This window comes from Anomaloglossus baeobatrachus, chromosome 6, assembly GCF_048569485.1.
Source record: "Anomaloglossus baeobatrachus isolate aAnoBae1 chromosome 6, aAnoBae1.hap1, whole genome shotgun sequence".
NCBI classification, from domain to species: domain Eukaryota; kingdom Metazoa; phylum Chordata; class Amphibia; order Anura; family Aromobatidae; genus Anomaloglossus; species Anomaloglossus baeobatrachus.
Genome location: NC_134358.1, coordinates 340,036,178 through 340,060,678, shown reverse-complemented (window position 1 = coordinate 340,060,678; position 24,501 = coordinate 340,036,178). Strand labels below are relative to the sequence as shown.

The following is a 24,501-nucleotide window of genomic DNA, read 5'->3' as shown; positions in this document are numbered from 1 at the left end:
TTGAGAATTAGGGGCACTTTGCATACTACGACATCGCAAGCCGATGCTGCGATGCCGAGCGTGATAGTCCCCGCCCCCGTCGCAGCTGCGATATCATGGTGATAGCTGGCTTAGCGATAATGTTCGCTACGCCAGCTTCACATGCACTCACCTGCCCTGCGACGTTGCTCTGGCCGGCAACCCGCCTCCTTATTAAGGGGGCGGGTCGTGCGGCGTCATAGCGACGTCACACGGCAGGCGGCCAATAGAAGCGGAGGGGCTGAGATCAGCAGGACGTAAACATCCCGCCCACCTCCGTCCTTCCGCATAGCCGGGGTGAGCCGCAGGACACAGGTAGGAGATGTTCCTCGCTCCTGCGGCTTCACACACAGCGATGTGTGCTGCCGCAGGAACGAGGAACAACATCGTAACATCGGTCATTCCCAATTCATGGAAATGACCGAGGCTACACCGCTGATACGATTACGACGCTTTTGCGCTCGTTAATCATATCAAAAATGCTTTACACACTACGATATCGCCTGCGACGCCGGATGTGCGTCACTTTCAATTTGATCCCACCGACATCGCACCTGCGATCTCGTAGTGTGCAAAGTGCCCCTCAGGATAAGGAAACACATTTAATCTATTGCAAATTCTTCTACAGAAGTCAGAACAAAATATTTGGCCCCACTCCTATTGCTAGACATTTCCAAACAACACATAATCTTCAGTGGATGCAATTGAAAGTTTGCACAATATGCCAAAAAAAATAAGATAGGAAAGGGATATCTTCTATAGATATTCTTATTGTGCCATTAATGATTTCCAATACTTTAATCAGATATCTAGATGTGTTAAATGATGCCATTGACAGTAGGTATTATATTTAATCTTTATAGTAATGGTATAAGGAGACAGAACGTGATAATATCTAGAATTTTATAATGGACCATCTCAGCCTCCATTAAAATTTGACTGTATTGGGAAATGATAATGGATTTTCAAATCTATCCATTTCGGATATATTCCTATTAAAAACAATCAGTCTTCATTTTAACGTAAAACCTCTTTGGACACATGAAATAATATACTTAATCAAAGGCGGCTCTAAAACAGTCAGCACTATGAACAGATTGTCCTGTGATTTTACGCATATGGAAAAGATACAAGTGGTGACTTCACTCCAAATAAAATCTTAAAAGCTTTTTTTGTGCTTTTTATATCTAGTCATGGCCAAAAGTATTAACAGCCTTGACATTTATCCAAAAAATAAGTATTTCTCCTGGAACATTATTGCAATTGCACGTTTTGATATACATGTTTTTTTTTTTTATGTGAAACACAAAAAAAACTGAGAAAAGGGAAAATTGGACATAATTTCACATAAAACTCCAAAAATAGGCTGGACAAAATTGTTAGAAGCCTTAACTTTATATTCAGATTCACGCCCTTTGGAATAAATAACTGCAATTAATCACTTCCTATAACCATCACCAATCTCTACACCTCTTAACTGGAATTTTCAACTACTCTTCTTTTGCAAACTACTCCAGAACTCTCATATTTGAAGGGTGCTGTTTTACAACAGTAATATTAAGATCTCTCCCTTGGTGATCAATGGCATTTACATCCAGAGTCTTTGCCTGACACTTCAAAACTCTCCAGCTCTTTGTTTCCATCCATTTCTGGGTGTTTCTTGAAGTATGTTTGGGGTCATTGATCTGCTGGAAGAACCATGACCTAGGCAGCAAGCCCAGTTTGCTGACACTGGGCATCACATTGCAATCCAAAATTCTTTGGTAATCTTCAGATTTCATAATACCTTGTGCACAGTCATGGCACACCCAGTGCCAGAAGCAGGGGAGCAACCCCGAAACATCTTTGAACCTCCACCATATTTGACTGCAGGTACTGTGTTCTTTTCTTTCTAGGCCTCATTCCATTTTTGGTAAATAGTAGAATGATGTGCCTTACAAAAAAGTTCTATCTTTATCTCGTGTCCACAAGACGTTTTCACAGAAGGATTTTGTCTTACACATATTTTGTCAAACTGCATTCTAGCTTTGTTATGTCTTTGTGTCATCATTGGGGTCCTCTTGGCACTCCATCTATAGCCTTTCATTTCATTCAAACAGATAGTTCGCCCCGAGCCTGCAAAACAGCCTGAATTTCTTTGATTTGAGCTTCTTATCCACCATCCAGACTATTCTGCATTGCAACCTTTTAACAATTTTTCTCTGCCATCCACGTCCAGGGAGATTAGCTACAGTGCCATGGGTTGTAAGCGTCTTGATTATGGTGTGCACCGAGGGCATAGAAAGTGAAAAACTCTAAGGCTCTGGACCTGAGATTGTTGATGTTTTCCAATAATTTTGGTTCTCAACTCCTCAGACAGTTCTCTTCTCCTTATTCTATTCTTTATGCTTAATATGGCACACACAGACACACAATGGAAAGATTGAGTCACCTTCACCAATTTTTATCTTGTTTCTGATGTGATTTTCATTTTTCCCAAACTTTTTACTTGTCACAGATGAGTTTGAATGAGCATCAGATGCTTAAAACGAAATTGTTTACCCACAATTTTGGAAAGGTGCCAACAATTTTGTCCAGCCCATTTTTTTTTGTATTGTTCCAATGCACACAAAGGATATAAACATGTGGATGATAAATCATGTGTAATTGCAATAATGTTCTGAGTGAAATACTTGATTTTCTGGAACAAAATCAAGGGTGCCGACACTTTCAGCCATGACTGTATGTCTCTATGAGACATACCTTATTGGCTGCTACAGCTGTCAATCAGAATTAGGCCTATAAAGAGGCAACTTGTCTGGTGGGCTACTCCCCTGGAAGAAGCAGGGAGACTGGTGATGAAACCTGTGTTTGGACTTTGACCTGACTTCAGTAGAGGGAGAAGTATGCCCATGTGAGCTGCAGCACATTTGTAAATCCAAAATGGCCTGTCAAAAAAGGACAGTCAGCCAAAACTGTGGAAACAACAGGCGCAAATAGGGTCTTACCAGGTATAAAAGGGTGGCGTAAATGCGGGAGAGACACTCACCTTATCAGGTTGTGCAAGTCACAACCCCTTGAATAGTATGACAGTAACATGGTCGGCAGCAGTCCCGTAGTGTTGAGCTGGTTTGCAGAGTAGGAGGAAAAAGGGGTTTGAATTGCAGAGTAGGAGGAAAAACGGGTTTCAATAACAGAGTAGGAGGAAAAACGGGTTTGAATTGCAGAGTAGGAGGAAAAACGGGTTTGAATGCAGAGTAGGAGGAAAAACGGTTTGAATTGCAGAGTAGGAGGAAAAACGGGTTTGGGTATTTATTCCTTGTATTTGTCCTGATGAAGGGGACGCAAATGTCCTTGAAACGCATAGACCTGTGAAAATAAAAAGGGATTCTTTCAAACTCTCTGTGAACCTGTGGTTTTGGCGCAGTATTCAAACCTGTTTTTCCTCCTACTCTGCAAACCAAAAAAGGACAGTCAGCCTTAGTATTAGCTGTGGCACAAACACTAAATAGCAGAAATACAGCCAGTGACTGACTCCATGGCGGTCAAACAACCCAGTATACATAGAAATATATAGGTTATTCTACAGCCTCATTGAGCACTGCTACCTATTATTAATGCTAGGCTAACGGCAATAGTACACAGTTGTCCTTGTGTGATGCCCTGGACTAATCAGGTCGTCACAGGGTTCTCCACAATCTTTCTCTCCCCATGCAGGGCTTAACCCCCCATGGTTCTGGGTCCCCATCTTGCGGTACTGCCTGCACCAGCATTCACAAATCCTAGTTACACCTCGCACCACACCCTGTCAGGCACACCAGTGGGCTGCTAAGCGGGAATAAGGCAGCCCACCTAGGGGGTCAGGCAGGGAGGTGGGAGGTGACAAGTCAGTTAGCTCCAGTGGAGCAAAGAGAGCAGTCGGCTCCAGGGGAGCAAAGAGAACAGTGGTAGCCCTCGAGCTGTGAGGAGTTTGAGGAAACTGGGAGTTGGAGCTCCCAGGGGAAAAAGGAGACTAAGTCGCAGACGGTGGTCTGGACTAGGAGAAGTTGGAGACCTGGTCGCGGGAGATTGGTGCTTGGCTAGTCTTGGAGGATAGCTAGCAGCCGCAGTTCAATAGCTGGGCTGGGACCAAAGGCACGTCGGGGTACATGGTGGGAGAAGCTTCAAGCAACCCGGCAATTAACCTGCGGAGGACAGGGCCTATATGGACTGTTCCCACGAAGCTCAGAGATTGGGGGCACTAGATGAATGAAGGGGATAGGACTTTCCAAACACAGCAGCCCACTGAAATACCAAGCGTGAACTCCTGAGAGCAAGCTCCTCTGCTACTCTTAGCAGGGAGCAGGGCCCGGAAAGCTCCAAGCTGATGGGTCAACTGAACACTCTAAAATACAGTGCCAGGGGGCGGGCCAGGGACCACCAGGCAGTACAGGAGGGACCCGGACCCGGACGGGACCCGGACAAGCTCCCCAAGAGGGCAGCGGCACCCAGAGACTTGGTTTACTACATTGTCAGCGTCTGCTTTCTTGCTGAGTGAGTACCTGATTAACCCCTGCTCCCAACCAGCCCTGCGCTCCCCTTGCACTGTCGCCCACCATCCAGAGTCCCGGGGCCTTCCCTACTCGTGGAGGGAAATCGTCTTCTAGCTGCCCCCATTCCATCAACCCCGGTACTCCCAACGGCAGCGGTGGTGCTCCCTATTACCGCACACCACGGGTGGCGTCACAAACTATATCTCCCCTGTAAATAGCCCCCTTCTTCATTTGAGTGTGGCCCTGGGTCCGGAGACCCTCGATCCACGAGTAATCACCCCCGGATCCGAGCGGTTCGACCACTGCAAGGGCGGCACACCTCCATTTGAACTATGACTTAGCTCCAATTAGGTAGCGCTACCTAATATCAATAACACTGGGCCAATGCAAATAATTATACAATAGCCCATGTAAATCAGATTATGCTTTCTATCATCCTTTATATGGGCAACAATATAATATATTCTGAGTAACATGGTTGTAAAGTCACAGGGTAACCAAGTTCAGCAACATTATATAGCATTGTCATTATTTTTCATGGCTAAACATAGCCATTTATGTTCACTGTATGGCTATGTGCCCACGGGGGAAAGTGTCCTGCGGTTATATCCGCAGGACATTCCGCAGGAGCTCCCAGAAAACCGCAGCACAACTTTGTCTGTTTCAATGCTGCGGTTTATTTGCCTAATGTCCTGCGGATATCCTGCGGCATTCTGCATTGAGGATACAGTACCATGACTTCAGCACTGCATCCTCAATGCAGAACAAGTGCTGCAGTGATCGGGGGAGTTCATACCTCCATCACGCAGCACTTCTCTCCGGCGTCTGTCAGCGTCTCTACACTGTGCAGGAGAAGGTGGGCGGGCCTGAACTAGCTCTGGCTGTCACATGACCGGAGCTCGCGCAGGCCCCGCCCACCTCCTCCTTCCTGCTCATGGATCCACCGCGCTCCAGCCTCCTGTGCACCGAGGGAAAGTGACCGGGTGTCTCCTATCAAGGCAGGTAAGTGTGGGACCATCCGCAGGTAAATCCGCAGGAATAATTGACATGCAGTTATGTGCGGCTGCTGGATATCCGCAACATATTCCGCAGTCGCACATTCCGCAACGTGGATACAGACACTCCACATGTCCCATAGGATAACATGGGGAGTGTCTGTACATGCTAAAACCTGCGGATTTATCTGGAAAATCCAGATAAAGCCGCAGGTTTTCCGCATCAAAATCTGCAGAAGCAAGCTCCTGTGGGCACATGGCCTAAAACTACAGTAAAAAGGTCTTAACAATTCTTACTTTAGCAAGTAATATTTTGGTTTACATATCAGCTAATTGATGAACAATTAGATATGGATTAACTTAATCAGCAGCTGACATATACCGTATTTTTCGGACTATAAGACGCACTTTTTCCACACAAATATTGGGGGAAAGTGGGGGGTGCGTCTTATAGTCTGAATGTGGCTGCGGGGAATGAGGGTGCTGAGGTGGAGCGGGTCATCTGTGGCATGAGCAGGCTGTAGCAGCCTGCCGTGATCACGTTGGCCCGCTCATTTCATATGCAAGCCCATCCATCCGCCCATCATCCCTCAGCACTGACAGGTGGGCCGGATGATGGGCAGGGGGTGTGCGCATAGTAAAGAGCTCCTGGCAAATACAGCCTGGAGTGATCATGTGCGGCTGTATTCACTGCTCCCCGCGCATCATCATCAGTGCGGAGGGCAGTGAATCAGTATACTGACTCGTCACCGTTCCCCTGCAGCATTGCGATCTCCTCCTGTCTGCTGGCCAGCTGATCTGTGTAGAAGCGGTGAGCACAGCAATGACATCATCCCTGTATGCACCGCTAGTCTCCACACAGGTCAGCTGACAGGCAGACAGGAGGAGATTGTGATGCTGCAGGGGAACGGTGATGGCTCCACACTCCAGCGGTGTTGCTGCCGGCACAGACAGGGGGAGGAGCGATGCTACCTGAAGCGAGGAAAGGTGAGTATGAATGTTTATTTTTTTGTGTGCCACATGTAGCAGGTAATGTAGCAGGGTGAGGGTATATAGCAGGATGGAAGGGTGTATATAGCAAGATGGGAGTATATAGCAGGATGATGGGGGTATATAGCAGGATGGATGGGGTATATAGCAGGATGGATGGGGGTATATAGCAGGATGGATGTGGGTATATAGCAGGGTGAGGGTATATAGCAGGATGTATGGGGGTATATAGCAAGATGGGAGTATATAGCAGGATGATGGGGGTATATAGCAGGATGGATGGGGTATATAGCAGGATGGATGGGGTATATAGCAGGATGGATGGGAGTATATAGCAAGATGGGGGTTTATAGCAGGATGGATGGGAGTATATAGTAGGATGGATGGGGGTATATAGCAGGATGGGGGTATATTCCAGGATGGCAGTATATAGCAGGATGGGGGCATATAGCATGATGAGGGCATATACCAGGATGGGGGTATATAGCAGGATGGCGGTATAAAGCAGGATGGCAGTATATAGCAGGATGGCAGTATATAGCAGGATAAGGGTATATACCAGGATGGCACTATGTAGCAGGATGGGGGCTATACCATGATGGTGGTATGTACCAGGAGGAGGGACATATATACAAGGATGGGGATCATATACAAGACAGGAGGATGATTATCAGGATGGGGTACCTTAGTAGAGAATTTGTGGACATTACCCCCATAACAGTGTCAGCAGCAGATCTTCGCCCCATAAGTGTGTCTCATGACCACATTTTTTGCTTGAAATTTTATTTTTCTATTTTCCTCGTCTAAAACCCGAGTGCGTCTTATGGTCCGGTGCGTCTTATAGTCCGAAAAATAGGGTAGCTACATTTTTGCAGTAACCTGCTTATACAATTTGTGCTATATAGACATATCCTCCACACCTACAGCAAGAGTAGGAAAATGCTAATAGGAATAGTCCAATATACCTGATTTTATTTTAGGGGGTATTGGAGAGTATTAGTATTCACTCTCCTCACAATATTAGGAGAAGTCAATTATATTAATTATATTAATGTATATAAATAAACTTTATACTTTAATTAGTAATACATTCACAATCCCTGCACTATATGTAGTACAAATTAGTTGTGTACACTTTGCGAATGTCAGATGGAAAAATAGTTATTTTTGTTTCTAATTGTATTATTTATAACTACAAGTTACCTTGCAACAAACAAAACTTTTTATGACTATGGTAACAGAAAAAAATAGCTATGGTTCTTGAAAGAAGGGGAGGAATAGAGAACAAAAGCGCAAAATTGAAAATTAATCTGGTTAAAAAGGAGTTAAATAATATCAATATTTTGCAGAAGATACTACATTTTGCAAGGTAAGTCACACAGAGGTGTATAATTTAATTTTACAGAGGGATTTGGGAAAGCTGCATGAGGCTTGGCCAAAGAAATCGTGATTGAAGTTTAACTTACACTGTGTGCAGAATTATTAGGCAAATGAGTATTTTGATCACATGATAATTTTTATACATGTTGTCCTACTCCAAGCTGTATAGGCTTGAGAGCCAACGACCAATTAAGTAAATCAGGTGATGTGCATCTCAGTAATGAGGAGGGGTGTGGTGTAATGACATCAACACCCTATATAAGGTGTGCTTATTTATTAGGCAACTTCCTTTCCTTTGGCAAAATGGGTCAGAAGAGAGATTTGACGGGCTCTGAAAAGTCCAAAATTGTGAGATGTCTTGCAGAGGGATGCAGCAGTCTTGAAATTGCCAAACTTTTGAAGCGTGATCACCGAACAATAAAGCGTTTCATGGCAAATAGCCAACAGGGTCGCAAGAAGCGTGTTGGGCAAAAAAGGCGCAAAATAACTGCCCATGAATTGAGGAAAATCAAGCGTGAAGCTGCCAAGATGCCATTTGCCACCAGTTTGGCCATATTTCAGCGCTGCAACGTTACTGGAGTATCAAAAAGCATAAGGTGTGCCATACTCAGGGACATGGCCCAGGTAAGGAAGCCTGAAAAACCACCACCTTTGAACAAGAAACATAAGAAAAAATGTCAAGACTGGGCCAAGAAATATCTTAAGACTGATTTTTCAAAGGTTTTATGGACTGATGAAATGAGAGTGACTCTTGATAGGCCAGATGGATGGGCCAGAGGCTGGATCAGTAAAGGGCAGAGAGCTCCACTCCGACTCAGACACCAGCAAGAAGGTGGGGTACTGGTATGGGCTGGTATCATCAAAGATGAACTTGTGGGACCTTTTCGGGTTGAGGATGGAGTGAAGCTCAACTCCCAGACCTACTGCCAGTTTCTGGAAGACAACTTCTTCAAGCAGTGATACAGGAAGAAGTCGGCATTGTTCAAGAAAAACATGATTTTCATGCAGGACAATGCTCCATCACATGCATCCAACTACTCCACAGCGTGGCTGGCCAGTAAAGGTCTAAAAGATGAAAAAATAATGACATGGCCTCCTTGTTCACCTGATCTGAGCCCCATAGAGAACCTGTGGTCCCTCATAAAATGTGAGATCTACAGGGAGGGAAAACAGTACACCTCTCGGAACAGTGTCTGGGAGGCTGTGGTGGCTGTTGCACGCAATGTTGATCGTAAACAGATCAAGCAACTGACAGAATCTATGGATGGTAGGCTGTTGAGTGTCATCATAAAGAAAAGTGGCTATATTGGTCACTAATTTTTTGGGGTTTTGTATGTCAGAAATGTTTATTTCTAAATTTTGTGCAGTTATATTGGTTTACCTGGTAAAAATACACAAGTGAGATGGGAATATATTTGGTTTTTATTAAGTTGCCTAATAATTTTGCACAGTAATAGTTTCCTGCACAAACAGATATCCTCCTAGGATAGCCAAATCTAAAAACAAACCACTCCAACTTCCAAAAATATTAAGCTTTGTTATTTATGAGTCTTTTGGGTTGATTGAGAACATAGTTGTTGATCAATAATAAAAAAAAATCCTCTAAAATACAACTTTCCTAATAATTCTGCACACGGTGTATGTAGAATCTTGCACACTTGAAATACTGTGCACAATTTTAGCCTCCAATGTACAGTATAAGAAAAATGTAGCTGAAATAGAGCAGATGCAACAGTGTTTCCACTTGCAGCCAAAAAGGAGAGACCTTTAAAATATTAACAAAGTTAAAGATAAAATTCATGAGAAACTGGCATATTTTTTCATTGTACAGTGATTAAGCCTTATATAACGCATGTAAACATTGAAAAAATGACTTTAAATAAATATTTAATTTACATGGTGATTTTTATTTTTAGGAACTACAGTTTGAAAGATTAACACGAGAACTCGAAGCTGAACGTCAGATTGTCGCCAGCCAACTGGAGAGATGCAAACTTGGATCAGAAACTGGGAGCATGAGTAGTATTAGGTAGGAATTATTTCATCCTTCTGGAGCTTTTAAATGTAAAAACATTAAAATACAATATGGTTGAAATAAATAGAAAAAAATATCAAATATTATTAAATATTTTTAGTGCAAATATTTTGAATAGTGGCTAATATTTTTATGAAACACCAAAGGTTTGAGCTAAATTGTATACAATGCTCAGCATAAATTAGTACTCTACAATTGAAAAATAGGATTTTGATAAGCGTCTTACTAAATGCAAGGACAATTTCCAAAATTTTGACAAAACTGAGCTTTATAGACCGTTGTTTAACCCATAACATGAAAGAAAGTTTAATTACATAACTTTCATTACAAAATCTTCCATTGTTCGTTAATTTGTTGATGTAAAAATCAATAAATCCCACATTAATGACTACTACAGCATTTTGTATGACCTACATGATTATTGTTACTGCTAGTGTCAGGGAGCTACATTTCATTGATGGTGTAATGTATTCACAGATTTATTGCTCTGTATTGAAAGTGAAGATGTTACCATCACTCTGTGCCCTTGGTACGTGTCCACTTTTCCAACATGTCAAAAATCGAAAACAAACATCTAAGGCTTCTTATAAACGGGTGTGACATGGTAACTGGGAATGGGGGCTCTTAGGGGTACTTTGCACACTACGACATCGCAAGCCGATGCCGAGCGCGATAGTGCCCTAACGTGGCAGTATAGATTCTTCTATAAGTAACCAGGCTGTAAGCTGCATGTATGATTTCTTTTTCCCTGAAGAAGGAGACGGTCCTTGTCTCTGAAACGCGTTGGATTGACTACAATAAAAAAGAGATTTTCATCTTACTGGCATCAGTGATCCTTTAGCGCGGCATTAAACCCGTTTTTCCTATATGATTTTTTCTACTACATCCGAACCTGGAGAGACATGTCTGATGTCTCCAAGCTCCAGGAAACACCACCGCATCAGGGCAATCAGGAAGAGAAGGTAAAGCTCCAAGCTTGTCACATCTAATGGATGCAACAATCTTGTTTAGCTACAAGTTGCTATTTTTAGGCTGGGGGGAATAATAACCATAGGCCTTCCCAGCCTGAGAATACCCCAGCTGTCGGGCTTTATCATGGCTTGGCATCAAAATTGAGGGGACAGCACACCATTTTTTTAAAATCCATTTATTTAAATAACTAAAAAAAAAAAGCTGCACGCGGTTCCTCTTATTTTGATACACAGCCAAGATGAGTGCAGGGCTGAGCACTGCAACTTGTAGCCATGGGCTTGATCTGTGCTGGGTGTCAGAATACAGGGGACCCTACACCAATTGTTTTATTTATTTATTTTGTAACATCATACTGACGGTAGATGCTAGAGTGTACCGGCTCCTTCGAGGTATGACGTCATTTCAACACGCCCCTATCATCTGATAGAGGCATGTTCAAAATGTAGTTCGATGTTTCCAGCCAGAATAAAGACTATTTTTCAAAAGTCTACGTGTGCATGGAGTTGTTTATCATAGAAGCGAGGGTCTGGGGGTGAGACCCCCAGATAGGGGAGTGCACTGGGGGCAAAGCCATATAAAGGCATAGTTATTAAGCTGGACGCCCCTGTCTGCTGGTCTTACCCTCAGACCCCCGCTTCTATTATAATCAACTTTATGCCCGCGTGGACTTAAGTATAAAATAAACACAGAAAACCAACACAGGTCATAGATATAATACATTTTATTAATGTTTTAGATATTTAAATAAAACTAGAATTTTGAGAAAGAAATAATCTGACAAAATTTTTAAAAGATTATTATAAAAACGAAGGACGGTGTGCGCAATACAATTTATATACCATGACAACACATAATATCTATGTGGATATCCAAATAACAATACATCTCCTTATGATGAGAAAGCTATAAAAAGGTATCCTCAAAAAATTAAATATAATAAATAAACAAAATATGTTAAGTATATATAAATATATAACTTTTTATATATATCCAGGTAGTAATTATGAATATATATATAATTATTTTTTTTTAGAAAAATATAGACGATCAATAATAACCCAATGTATGCATCTAGTGATTAAAGTGACAACACATATTAATTGTTCAATTGATAAAAAAAATAAAAATTGTGCAAGTGCAGATTTCAATATAACAACACAATCAATATATACAGTATATATATATATATATATATATATAAATATATATATATATATATATATAATTGCCTTATTCTGTCTGTCTGTCTGTCTTGCTCCAAAATTATGTCGTTACAGTGACAACTTTTGGATTGTCCGCCGGGCTCGGCCTGGCCCCGCCCACCCCCACGGATTGGCCGCTCGCCTCGGCCTGGCCCCGCCCCCCGCATGGATTGGCCGCTCGCCCCGACACTCCGCACGCATCGACCATTGCCTTATTCTGTCTGTCTGTCTGTCTTGCTCCAAAATTGTGTCGTTACAGTGACAACTTTCGGATTGGCCGCCGGGCTCGGCCTGGCCCTGCCCACCCCCACGGATTGGCCGCTCGCCTCGGCCTGGCCCCGCCCCCCGCATGGATTGGCCGCTGGCCCCGACACTCCGCACGCATCGACCGCTCGGCCACGCCCCTTCCCCCGAATTCAAACGAAGCCCCGACTCCCCCAGCCCAGACATAACCTTGCGATGCTGGGATTGTGACGGAGCCAGTGTACGCTGGTAACCATGATAAACATCGGGTAAGTATAGGAAGCGCTTCGTATCATGGTTACCAGCGTACACCGGTGCGGTCAATAATGAAGTGTCATGCAGCGGTGAAAGAGTTAAAGACACTGCAAGACACTTCATTATAGGCAGCGGGCACCCCCAGAAGAGAGAAGACAGAAGAAAGAAGACCCCGCAGTCATACTCACCAGACGCCGACCGGGAGCAGGTGAGCGCATCAAGGTCCTGCAGCGGCGGAACACACACACACACACATAAGAACAGACACACACACATCAGATTACACTCACTCACTCTCACACACACCTCACACACATCAGATCGCATCCACACGCTCACAACATCCAGTGATATTGCTTACTTCTCGGCGGCGATACTGTGCGTGCAGTGACCTTCCAGGACCTGCCGGAGGATCACATGGCCGGAAGCATGTGGTATCTCCGGATGTTGGGAGTGTGTGAGCGCGTATGTGCGATATTGTCAGTGTGTGTGTGCGCGTGTATGCGATCGGATGTGTGCGTGTATGCGATCGGATGTGTGCGTGTATGCGTTCGGATGTGTGCGTGTATGCGATCGGATGTGTGCGTGTATGCGATCGGATGTGTGCGTGTCGGCAGAAGGCATAGGAGCACGGCGTGCAGCACAGCTGCTGGGACCGCCCACCGGAGAGCACAGGGAGAAGTGGGGTGTGAGTGTATGCGATCAGATGTGTGCGTGTATACTGTCTGATGTGTGACTGTGGAGCACGATAGGGAGTACGCAGCATGGGGGATGGAGCACGATGGGGGGGTGCGCAGCATGGGGGATGGAGCACGATGGGGGGTGCGCAGCATGGGGGATGGAGCACAATGGGGGGTGCGCAGCATGGGGGATGGAGCACGATGGGGGGTGCACAGCATGGGGGATGGAGCACGATGGGGGGTGCGCAGCATGGGAGATGGAGCACGATGGGGGGTGCGCAGCATGGGGGATGGAGCACGATGGGGGGTGCGCACCATGGGGGATGGAGCACGATGGGGAGTGCGCAGCATGGGGGATGGAGCACGATGGGGGGTGCGCAGCATGGGGGATGGAGCACGATGGGGGGTGCGCAGCATGGGGGATGGAGCACTATGGGGGGTGCACAACATGGGGGATGGAGCACGATGGGGAGTGCGCAGCATGGGGGATGGAGCACGATGGGGAGTGCGCAGCATGGGGGATGGAGCACGATGGGGAGTGCGCAGCATGGGGGATGGAGCACGATAGGGAGTGCGCAGCATGGGGGATGGAGCACGATGGGGGGTGCGCAGCATGGGGGATGGAGCATGATGGGGGGTGCGCAGCATGGGGGATGTAGCACGATGGGGAATGTGCAGCATGGGGGATGGAGCACGATGGGGAGTGCGCAGCATGGGGGATGGAGCACGATGGGGGGTGCGCAGCATGGGGGATGGAGCACGATGGGGGGTGCGCAGCATGGGGGATGGAGCACGATGGGGGGTGCGCAGCATGGGGGATGGAGCACACCCAGACAACACCCAGAACATTTACAGCGCCCTACACAAACACTTGGCAACTACACACAACAACATCTATATATATAACAAAAATCATACATTAACTACACAATACGTAAATTCTAGAATACCCGATGCGTAGAATCGGGCCACCTTCTAGTATATATATATATATATATATATATATACAGATATATATATATATATATATACATAGCGCGTATGTGCGATATTGTCAGTGTGTGTGTGCGCGTGTATGCGATCGGATGTGTGCGTGTATGCGATCGGATGTGTGCGTGTATGCGATCGGATGTGTGCGTGTGTATGCGATCGGATGTGTGCGTGTATGCGATCGGATGTGTGCGTGTATGCGATCGGATGTGTGCGTGTCGGCAGAAGGCATAGGAGCACGGCGTGCAGCACAGCTGCTGGGACCGCCCACCGGAGGGCACAGGGAGAAGTGGGGTGTGAGTGTATGCGATCAGATGTGTGCGTGTATACTGTCTGATGTGTGACTGTGGAGCACGATAGGGAGTATGCAGCATGGGGGATGGAGCACGATGGGGGGTGCGCAGCATGGGGGATGGAGCACGATGGGGGGTGCACAGCATGGGGGATGGAGCACGATGGGGGGTGCGCAGCATGGGAGATGGAGCACGATGGGGAGTGCGCAGCATGGGGGATGGAGCACGATGGGGGGTGCGCAGCATGGGGGATGGAGCACGATGGGGGGTGCGCAGCATGGGGGATGGAGCACTATGGGGGGTGCACAACATGGGGGATGGAGCACGATGGGGAGTGCGCAGCATGGGGGATGGAGCACGATGGGGAGTGCGCAGCATGGGGGATGGAGCACGATGGGGAGTGCGCAGCATGGGGGATGGAGCACGATAGGGAGTGCGCAGCATGGGGGATGGAGCACGATGGGGGGTGCGCAGCATGGGGGATGGAGCATGATGGGGAGTGCGCAGCATGGGGGATGTAACACGATGGGGAATGTGCAGCATGGGGGATGGAGCACGATGGGGAGTGCGCAGCATGGGGGATGGAGCACGATGGGGGGTGCGCAGCATGGGGGATGGAGCACGATGGGGGGTGCGTAGCATTGGGGGATGGAGCACGATGGGGGGTGCGCAGCATGGGGGATGGAGCACGATGGGGGGTGCGCAGCATGGGGGATGGAGTACGATGGGGGGGTGCGCAGCATGGGGGATGGAGCACAATGGGGGGTGCGCAGCATGGGGGATGGAGCACGATGGGGGGTGCACAGCATGGGGGATGGAGCACGATGGGGGGTGCGCAGCATGGGAGATGGAGCACGATGGGGGGTGCGCAGCATGGGGGATGGAGCACGATGGGGGGTGCGCAGCATGGGGGATGGAGTACGATGGGGGGTGCGCAGCATGGGGGATGGAGCACAATGGGGGGTGCGCAGCATGGGGGATGGAGCACGATGGGGGGTGCACAGCATGGGGGATGGAGCACGATGGGGGGTGCGCAGCATGGGAGATGGAGCACGATGGGGGGTGCGCAGCATGGGGGATGGAGCACGATGGGGGGGTGCGCAGCATGGGGGGATATATATATATATATATATATATATGACCAAAAAAGAAAAAAACGAATACAAGGGTCTATAATACATACAAAATATTTTATTAATTAAAAACCATTTGATCTCAAGAGACACAGCCGGAGCTGGACAATAGGCGTCACAATCCAAACAATCATATCATCCCTATCTCAGAGTTCAATATAAATAGGGAGTATATGTATATATAAATATAAAAATGTATCACAGCATTATATATAATCAAGGATAGTAATTACAACCATATAGAAGTTCATCCAATTATATCTCAAACCAATAAATGTATAAATACAATACAATACTTAGTTAATCATAAAGTGATAAGTGTGTCCAAGAATTATGGTTACTGAACAATCATAAAGTGCAAAGTGCAAAATAAGTAGAAAAAAGAGGAGAAAAGAGAGGTCAGTGTGCATGCACACATATATATACATATACATACATTGGTATTTAAATAGTTAAAAGAACAGCCAAGACTCCATAGATGGCTGGAAAGAGTTAATGGTATAACCAGTACTTAGAAAGGGGAGGGGGGGGGGGTGATAAGTTCCTAAAGGATAAACTCTCAAGATGGAGGATATAAGTGTATATATATATATATATATATACACACACACACACACACACACACACACACAGAAATGTATTAGTTCTCTGGGACAAGGGGTGAATCAGAGAGCAAAAAGAGCCCTTGTTAAATGATACCAGGGACAGTAGCTGTGACAGGGATAACGATATGCAAGTCTATTAGGCTATGTGCGCACAGTGCGTTTTTCGCGGCGTTTTTGCGTGTTTTTCGGGTGGGTTTTTGGCCTCAAAACTGCAGGACTTTGCTTTCCCAGCAAAGTCTATGAGTTTTCATTTTTGCTGTCCACACACATCTGTTTTTTTTACCTGTGTTTTTGAGTTAAAAAAAAAATGGACATGTCAGTTCTTTCCTGCGTTTTTCTGCGTTTTCTGCCCATGCAATGCATTTGAAAAACGCAGCAAAACGCAGAGATCAAAAACGCAGCAAAACGCAGCCAAAAACGCACCAAATCGCGGCAAAAACGCATGCGTTTTTTCGACGCAGGTGCGTTTTTGTGCGTTTTTAGCGGCCAAAACCGCACAAAAACGCAGCGTCAAAAAGACGCAGTGTGCGAACCTAGCCTAAGTCATATAATGAGATTAGAGTTAATGTAAACACTGCAGCCCTGTCAGGTGCTACTATGATAATTACTGCTGCATAGTCTGAATGCCCTAATCAGAGGCACAGGCATAAAACAAAGCCTGTGATCTGTATACTGAAGTGGTATTGTGGATTGTGACGCTCCCCGACGCTGGCGTTTCGGCGCTTCCTTCTTCAAAGAAAGAAGCGCTGAAACGCCAGCGTCGGGGAGCGTCACAATCCTGTATCAGAGTCTGGTGGCATTTGCAGCTATTAGGTAATGTGCCTGCTTGTACTTCTCTGCTCTCACCAGTGCTCCTGATACCACTTCAGTATACAGATCACAGGCTTTGTTTTATGCCTGTGCCTCTGATTAGGGCATTCAGTCTATGCAGCAGTAATTATCATAGTAGCACCTGACAGGGCTGCAGTGTTTACATTAACTCTAATCTCATTACATGACTAAAGGTGGTGTCACACACAGCGACAACGACAACGACGTCGCTGCTACGTCACCATTTTCTGTGACGTTGCAGTGACGTCCCGTCGCTGTCGCTGTGTGTGACATCCAGCAACGAGCTGGCCCCTGCTGTGAGGTCGCCGCTCGTTGCTGAATGTCCAGCTTCATTTTTTGGTCGTCGCTCTCCCGCTGTGACGCACAGATCGCTGTGTGTGACAGCGAGAGAGCGACGAAATGAAGCGAGCAGGAGCCGGCATCTGGCAGCTGCGGTAAGCTGTAACCAAGGTAAACATCGGGTAACCAAGGTGGTTACCCGATATTTACCTTCGTTACCAGCCTCCGCCGCTCTCACGCTGCCTGTGCTGCCGGCTCCTGCTCTCTGCACATGTAGCTGCAGTACACATCGTGTAATTAACTCGATGTGTACTGTAGCTAGGAGAGCAAGGAGCCAGCGCTAAGCAGTGTGCGCGGCTCCCTGCTCTCTGCACTGTGACATGTAGCTGCAGTACACATCGGGTTAATTAACCCGATGTGTACTGTAGCTAGGAGAGCAAGGAGACAGCGCTCAGTGTGCGCGGCTCCCTGCTCTCTGCACATGTTGCAGAAGAGCGATGCGGGTCGTTATGATCGCTGCTTCGGCTGCTGTGTTTGACAGCTAAGCAGGGATCATAACAGCAACTTACAAGGTCGCTGCTACGTCACAGAAAATGGTGACGCAACAGCGACGTCGTTGTCGCTGTCGTTTAGTGTGACCCCAGCTTAATAGACTTGCATATCGTTATCCCTGTCACAGCTACTGTCCCTGGTATCATTTAACAAGGGCTCTTTTTGCTCTCTGATGATTCACCCCTTGTCCCAGAGAATTAATACATTTCTGTGTGTGTGTGTGTGTGTGTGTGTGTGTATATATATAATATATATATATATATATATACACACTTATATCCTCCATCTTGAGAGTTTATCCTTTTAGGAACTTATCACCCACCCCTCCCTCTCCCCTTTCTAAGTACTGGTTATACCATTAACTCTTTCCAGCCATCTATGGAGTCTTGGCTGTTCTTTTAACTATTTAAATACCAATGTATGTATATGTATATATATGTGTGCATGCTACTTATTTTGCACTTTTGCACTTTATGATTGTTCAGTAACCATAATTCTTGGACACACTTATCACTTTATGATTAACTAAGTATTGTACTCTATTTATACATTTATTGGTTTGAGATATAATTGGATGAACTTCTATATGGTTGTAATTACTATCCTTGATTATATATAATGATGTGATACATTTTTATATTTATATATACATATACTCCCTATTTATATTGAACTCTGAGATAGGGATGATATGATTGTTTGGATTGTGACGCCTATTGTCCAGCTCCGGCTGTGTCTCTTGAGATCAAATGGTTTTTAATTAATAAAATATTTTGTATGTATTATAGACCCTTGTATTCGGTTTTTTCTTTTTTGGTCTTATTAGTAATCTCCGAAGTGGTCTTATGGTCCTCTTGTACCCCTGCACCCCTAAAATAACGTTTGTAAAAATAATAATAAAAAATACACATAGATGAATACATAGGATACGATGTATGTGTGTATATATATGTATATATAGTGTATTCTGGGGTGTGGTATGGGCGTCATCACTTAAACTGTCTTTTGTGATATATATACATATATATATATATATATATATATGTATATATGTATATATATATATATATAATATATATATATATATATATACTAGCTGTACTACCCGGCTTCGCCCGGGTTGATAACTGCTGTTAACAAAATAGAATGTATTAACAAAAATGTATTCTGCACACAAAAATCACAAATCAAATAGATATAAATGTAATTATTAAATAGTTTCACATGGTGAAATGTGTGCTGAGGGTGGTATATGTGTTCAAGCATGTGGTAGTGTGTGGCGCATTTTGTGTGTGTTTTCATATCCCCGAGTGTGGTGAGTATGCCATGTCGGGGCCCCACCTTAGCAACTGTACAGTATATACTCTTTGGCGCCTTCGCTCTCATTCTTTAAGTCCTCCTTGTTCACATCTGGCAGCTGTCAATTTGCCCCCAACACTTTTCGTTTATCTCTCTATCTCTTTGTCTGTCTGTCTCTTTCCCTGTCTATCTCTGACTCTCTGTCTCTTTCTCCATCTGTCTCAATCTCTTTCCCTGTCTGTCTATCTTTCTCTGTCTGTCTCTTTCCCTCTCTGTGTCTGTCTCTTTGTCTGTCTCTTTACCTGGCTGTCTGTCTCTTACCCTGTCTGTCTCTTTCCCTCTCTTTCCCTGTCTGTCTGTTTCCCTGTGTCTGTCTCTGTCTCTTTGTCTGTGTCTCTCTTTCCCTCTCTTTCCCTGTCTGTCTCTTTCCCTGTCAGTCTGTCTCTTTGTCTGTGTCTGTCTCTTTGTGTCTGTCTCTTACCCTGTCTATGGCTGTTTCTTACCCTGTCTGTGTCTGCCTCTTTCCCTATCTGTGTCTGTCTCTTTCCCTGGCTGCATTGTGACATGCCAACATTCCATATAAGGGCATAGCTGCTCATTCTTCTGAAGCTCTGGCTGCACTGTGGCTCCCAGCTCCATTCGCTTTAATGGAGGCAGGTTTTTTGGTGAATAACTGTAAAGAGCGGGGTTAAAATTTCCCCTCAAAACATAGCCTATGACGCTCTCGGGGTCCAGAAGTGTGAGTGTGCAAAATTTTGTGGCTGTAGCTGCGACGGTGCAGATGCCAATCCCGGACATACATACACACACACACACACACATACACATACACACATTCAGCTTTATATATTATATGTATATATATATATATATATATATATATATATATATATATAATATATATATATATATATATACACACTATCTGTAGTACCTGGCAGTGCCCGAGATAGTAACTGTCTTTCTCCCTCTCCCTCTCTCCCACTCTCTGTGTCCCTCTCTGTCTGTCTCCCTCTCTCTCTGTGTGTTTCTGTCTCTGTGTGTCTGTGCTTGTGTGTATTTCTGTGTCTGTGTGTCTCTGTGTATCTCTGTCTATGTGTGTCTCTGTGTCTATGTCTGTGTCTCTGCGTGTCTCCGTGTGTCTCTGTGTCTATGTCTGTGTCTCTGCGTGTCTCTGTGTGTCTCTGTCTGTGTGTCTCTGTCTTTGTGGGTCTCTGTGTGTCTGTCTCTGTGTACCTCTGCCTGTCTGTCTTTCTCTGTGTTTCTGTGTGTGTCTGTGTTTCTGTGTGTGTCTGTGTCTCTGTATGTGTGCCTCTGTGTGTCTCTGTCTCTGCATGTCTGTGTGTCTCGGTCTTTGTGTGTGTCTGTCTCTATGTATCTCTGTCTGTGTCTCTGTGTGTATCCGTCTCTTTATCTGTGCCTCTGTGTCTCTGTATCATTTATCAGTCTTTGTGTGTCTATGTCTCTGTGTGTCTCTGTATCAGTCTCTGTATTAGTCTGTCTCTGTGTGTGTCTTTGTGTGTCTCTGTATCAGTCTCTGTGTGTCTGTGTTTCTGTGTGTCTCTGTATCAGTCTTTGTGTCTATGTCTCTATGTCTTTGTATCAGTCTCTGTATCAGTCGCTGTCTCTGTGTGTGTCTGTGTCTCTCTCTCTTTGTCTCTGTCTCTATATCAGTCTCTGATTTAATGTCTGTGTGTGTGTCTGTGTCTATGTCTCTGTATCGCTATCTCTTTGTCTCTGTCTGTGTGTCTCTGTGTGTCTCTTTGTCAGTCTGTATGTCTCTGCCCTTGTGTGTGTCTCTGCATCAGTCTCTCTGTGTGTGTGTCTCTCTTTGGGTCTCTGTTTCTGTGTCTGTCTCTGTGTTTCTGTTTGTCTGTCTCTGTATCAGACTCTGTGTCCCTGTGTGTCTCTATATCAGTCTGTGTGTCTCTGTCTCCTTATCAGTCTCTCTGTGTCTCTGTGTCTCGGTCTCTATATCAGTCTCTCTGTTTGTCTCTGTCTCTATATCAGTCTCTCTGTGTCTCTGTCTCTGTGTGTGTCTCTGTTTGTGTGTGACACTGCGTGTCTCTGTGTGTGTGTCTGTGTCTCTGTCTCTATCGACATCATATTATCTGACACATTACCTGTCTTATACTAACAATCTCCTTTGTTGCCTATTGAAACCAATTACAGCTCCAATAATGACCTGTAGCTCCCAGCTCCATTGATTTTAATGTAAGCAGGTTTTTTTGGCAAATATCTCTAAGGTGCAGGGTTACATACATACATACATACATACACTCAGCTTTATTTATTTATATATATATATATATATATCTCTAATATATAAAGTTAAGTGTATGTATGTATGTATGTGTGTATGTATGTATGTGTCTGTGTATTTACAGTCAGGGCCAGAAATATTTGGACAGTGACACAAGTTTTGTTATTTTAGCTGTTTACAAAAACATGTTCAGAGATACAATTATATATATAACTAGAAGGTGGCCCGATTCTACGCATCGGGTATTCTAGAATTTACGTATTGTGTAGTTAATGTATGATTTTTGTTATATATATATATATATATAGATGTTGTTGTGTGTAGTTACCAAGTGTTTGTGTAGGGCGCTGTACATGTTCTGGGTGTTGTCTGGGTGTGGCGGGGGGTGAGAGCGGAGCGGTGTTGTATGTGTGTTGCGTTGTTTGTGGAGCGCTGTGTGTCTGTAGCGTTGTGTGTGTGTGTTGCGCGGTTTGTGTGTGTGTGGTGTGTTTTGGGGGGAGGTATGTTTTGTGCAATGTGTGTGTGTTGCGTGGTATGTGCGTATATTTATGTATGCCGCGGTGTTTGTGTGTTGGGTGTTGTGTGTGTGCAGCGTTGTCTGTGTGTGTGGGTGTCTGTGTAGGGCGGTGTTTGTGGTTCCCAGTGTGTGTGTGGTGTGTTGTGTGTGTGTGTGTTGGGGGGAGGTGTGCACCTCCGATCGTGCTCCATCCCCCATGCTGCGCACCCCCCATCGTGCTCCATCCGCCATGCTGCGCACTCCCAAACGTGCTCCATCCGCCATGCTGCGCACTCCCAAACGTGGTCCATCCGCCATGCTGCGCACTCCCAAACGTGCTCCATCCGCCATGCTGCGCACTCCCAAACGTGCTCCATCCGCCATGCTGCGCACTCCCAAACATGCTCCATCCGCCATGCTGCGCACTCCCAAACGTGGTCCATCCGCCATGCTGCGCAGTCCCAAACGTGCTCCATCCGCCATGCTGCGCACTCCCAAACGTGCTCCATCCGCCATGCTGCGCACTCCCAAACGTGCTCCATCCGCCATGCTGCGCACTCCCAAACATGCTCCATCCGCCATGCTGCGCACTCCCAAACGTGGTCCATCCACCATGCTGCGCAGTCCCAAACATGCTCCATCCGCCATGCTGCGCACTCCCAAACGTGCTCCATCCCCCATGCTGCGCACTCCCCATCGTGCTCCATCCCTCATTCTGCACCAGCATCAGCCTCTCTGCCCCAGCATCAGCCTCTCTCCTCCCAGCATCAGCCTCTCTCCTCCCAGCATCAGCCTCTCTGTCCCCAGCATCAGCCTCTCTCCTCCCAGCCTCAGCCTCCCCCAGCATCAGCCTCTCTTCTCTCAGCCTCCCCCCTCCCAGCCTCCCTCCTACCAGCCTCCCCCAGCATCAGCCTCTCTCCTCCCAGCCTCCCCCATCATCAGCCTCCCCCAGCATCAGCCTCCCCCAGCATCAGCCTCTCTCCTTCCAGCCTCCCCCAGCATCAGCCTCTCTCCTCCCAGCCTTCCCCAGGATCAGCCTCTCTCCTCCCAGCCTCCCTCTTCCCAGCCTTCCCCAGCATCAGCCTCCACCTCCCAGCCTCCCTCAGCATCAGCCTCCCCCAGCATCAGCCTCTCTCCTTCCAGCCTCCCCCAGCATCAGCCTCGCCCAGCATCAGCCTCTCTCCTTTCAGCCTCCCCCAGCATCAGCCTCTCTCCTCCCAGCCTCCCTCCTCCCAACCTCCCCCAGCATCAGCCTCCCCTTCCCAGCCTCCCCCAGCATCAGCCTCCCCCAGCATCAGCCTCTTTCCTTCCAGCCTCCCCCAGCATCAGCCTCCCCCAGCATCAGCCTCCGCCTCCCAGCCTCCCCCAGCATCAGCCTCTGCCTCCCAGCCTCCCCCAGCATCAGCCTCTCTCCTCCCAGCCTCCCCCAGCATCAGCCTCTCTCCTCCCAGCCTCCTCCAGCATCAGCCTCTCTCCTCCCAGCCTCCCCTAGCATCAGCCTCCCCCTCCCAGCCTCCCCCAGCATCAGCCTCCCCCCAGCATCAGCCTCTCTCCTTCCAGCCTCCCCCAGCATCAGCCTCTCTCCTCCCAGCCTCCCCCAGCATCAGCCTCCCTCAGCATCAGCCTCCGCCTCCCAGCCTCCCCCAGCATCAGCCTCCCCCCAGCATCAGCCTCTCTCCTTCCAGCCTCCCCCAGCATCAGCCTCCCCCAGCATCAGCCTCTCTCCTCCCAGCCTCCCCCAGCATCAGCCTCCCCCAGCATCAGCCTCTCTCCTTCCAGCCTCCCCCAGCATCAGCCTCCCCCAGCATCAGCCTCTCTCATCCCAGCCACCCCCAGCATCAGCCTCCCCCAGCATCAGCCTCTCTCCTCCCAGCCTCCCCCAGAATCAGCCTCCCCCAGCATCAGCCTACACCCTCCCAGCCTCCCCCAACATCAGCCTCCCCCAGCATCAGCCTCTCTCCTTCCAGCCTCCCCCAGCATCAGCCTCTCTCATCCCAGCCACCCCCAGTATCAGCCTCCCCCAGCATCAGCCTCTCTCCTCCCAGCCTCCCCCAGCATCAGCCTCCCCCAGCATCAGCCTACACCCTCCCAGCCTCCCCCAACATCAGCCTTCCCCAGCATCAGCCTCCCCCTCCCAGCCTTCCCCAGGATCAGCCTCTCTCCTCCCAGCCTCCTCCCGCACGCCGTGCTCCTCTGCCGACACTCACAGATCCGATCGCATACACACACACACACACACACCCACCCGATCGCATACACTCACACCCACCCGATCGCATACACTCACACACACCCGATCGCATACACTCACACACACCCGATCGCATACACTCACACACACACACATTGACGATATCGCACATACGCGCTCATACTCACAACATCCAGAGATACCACATGCTTCTGCCCATGTGATCCTCCGGCAGGTCCTGGAAGCTCACAGCACAGTATCGCCGCCGAGAAGCAAGCGATATCTCCG

The 24,501-nt window shown here is 46.9% G+C and overlaps 1 protein-coding gene across 8 annotated transcripts in view; it reads left to right on the top strand.

The window, feature by feature from the left end:
• The window catches only part of CTNND2 (catenin delta 2), a 3,073,686-nt gene that overhangs the window by 343,121 nt on the left and 2,706,064 nt on the right, over nt 1-24,501 (top strand). For all 8 annotated transcript variants that reach the window (XM_075314970.1, XM_075314969.1, XM_075314967.1 and 5 more), the window contains one exon: nt 9,811-9,923. In XM_075314970.1, the coding sequence (XP_075171085.1) occupies nt 9,811-9,923 (113 nt within the window). The remainder of the gene's footprint in view (nt 1-9,810; nt 9,924-24,501) is intronic.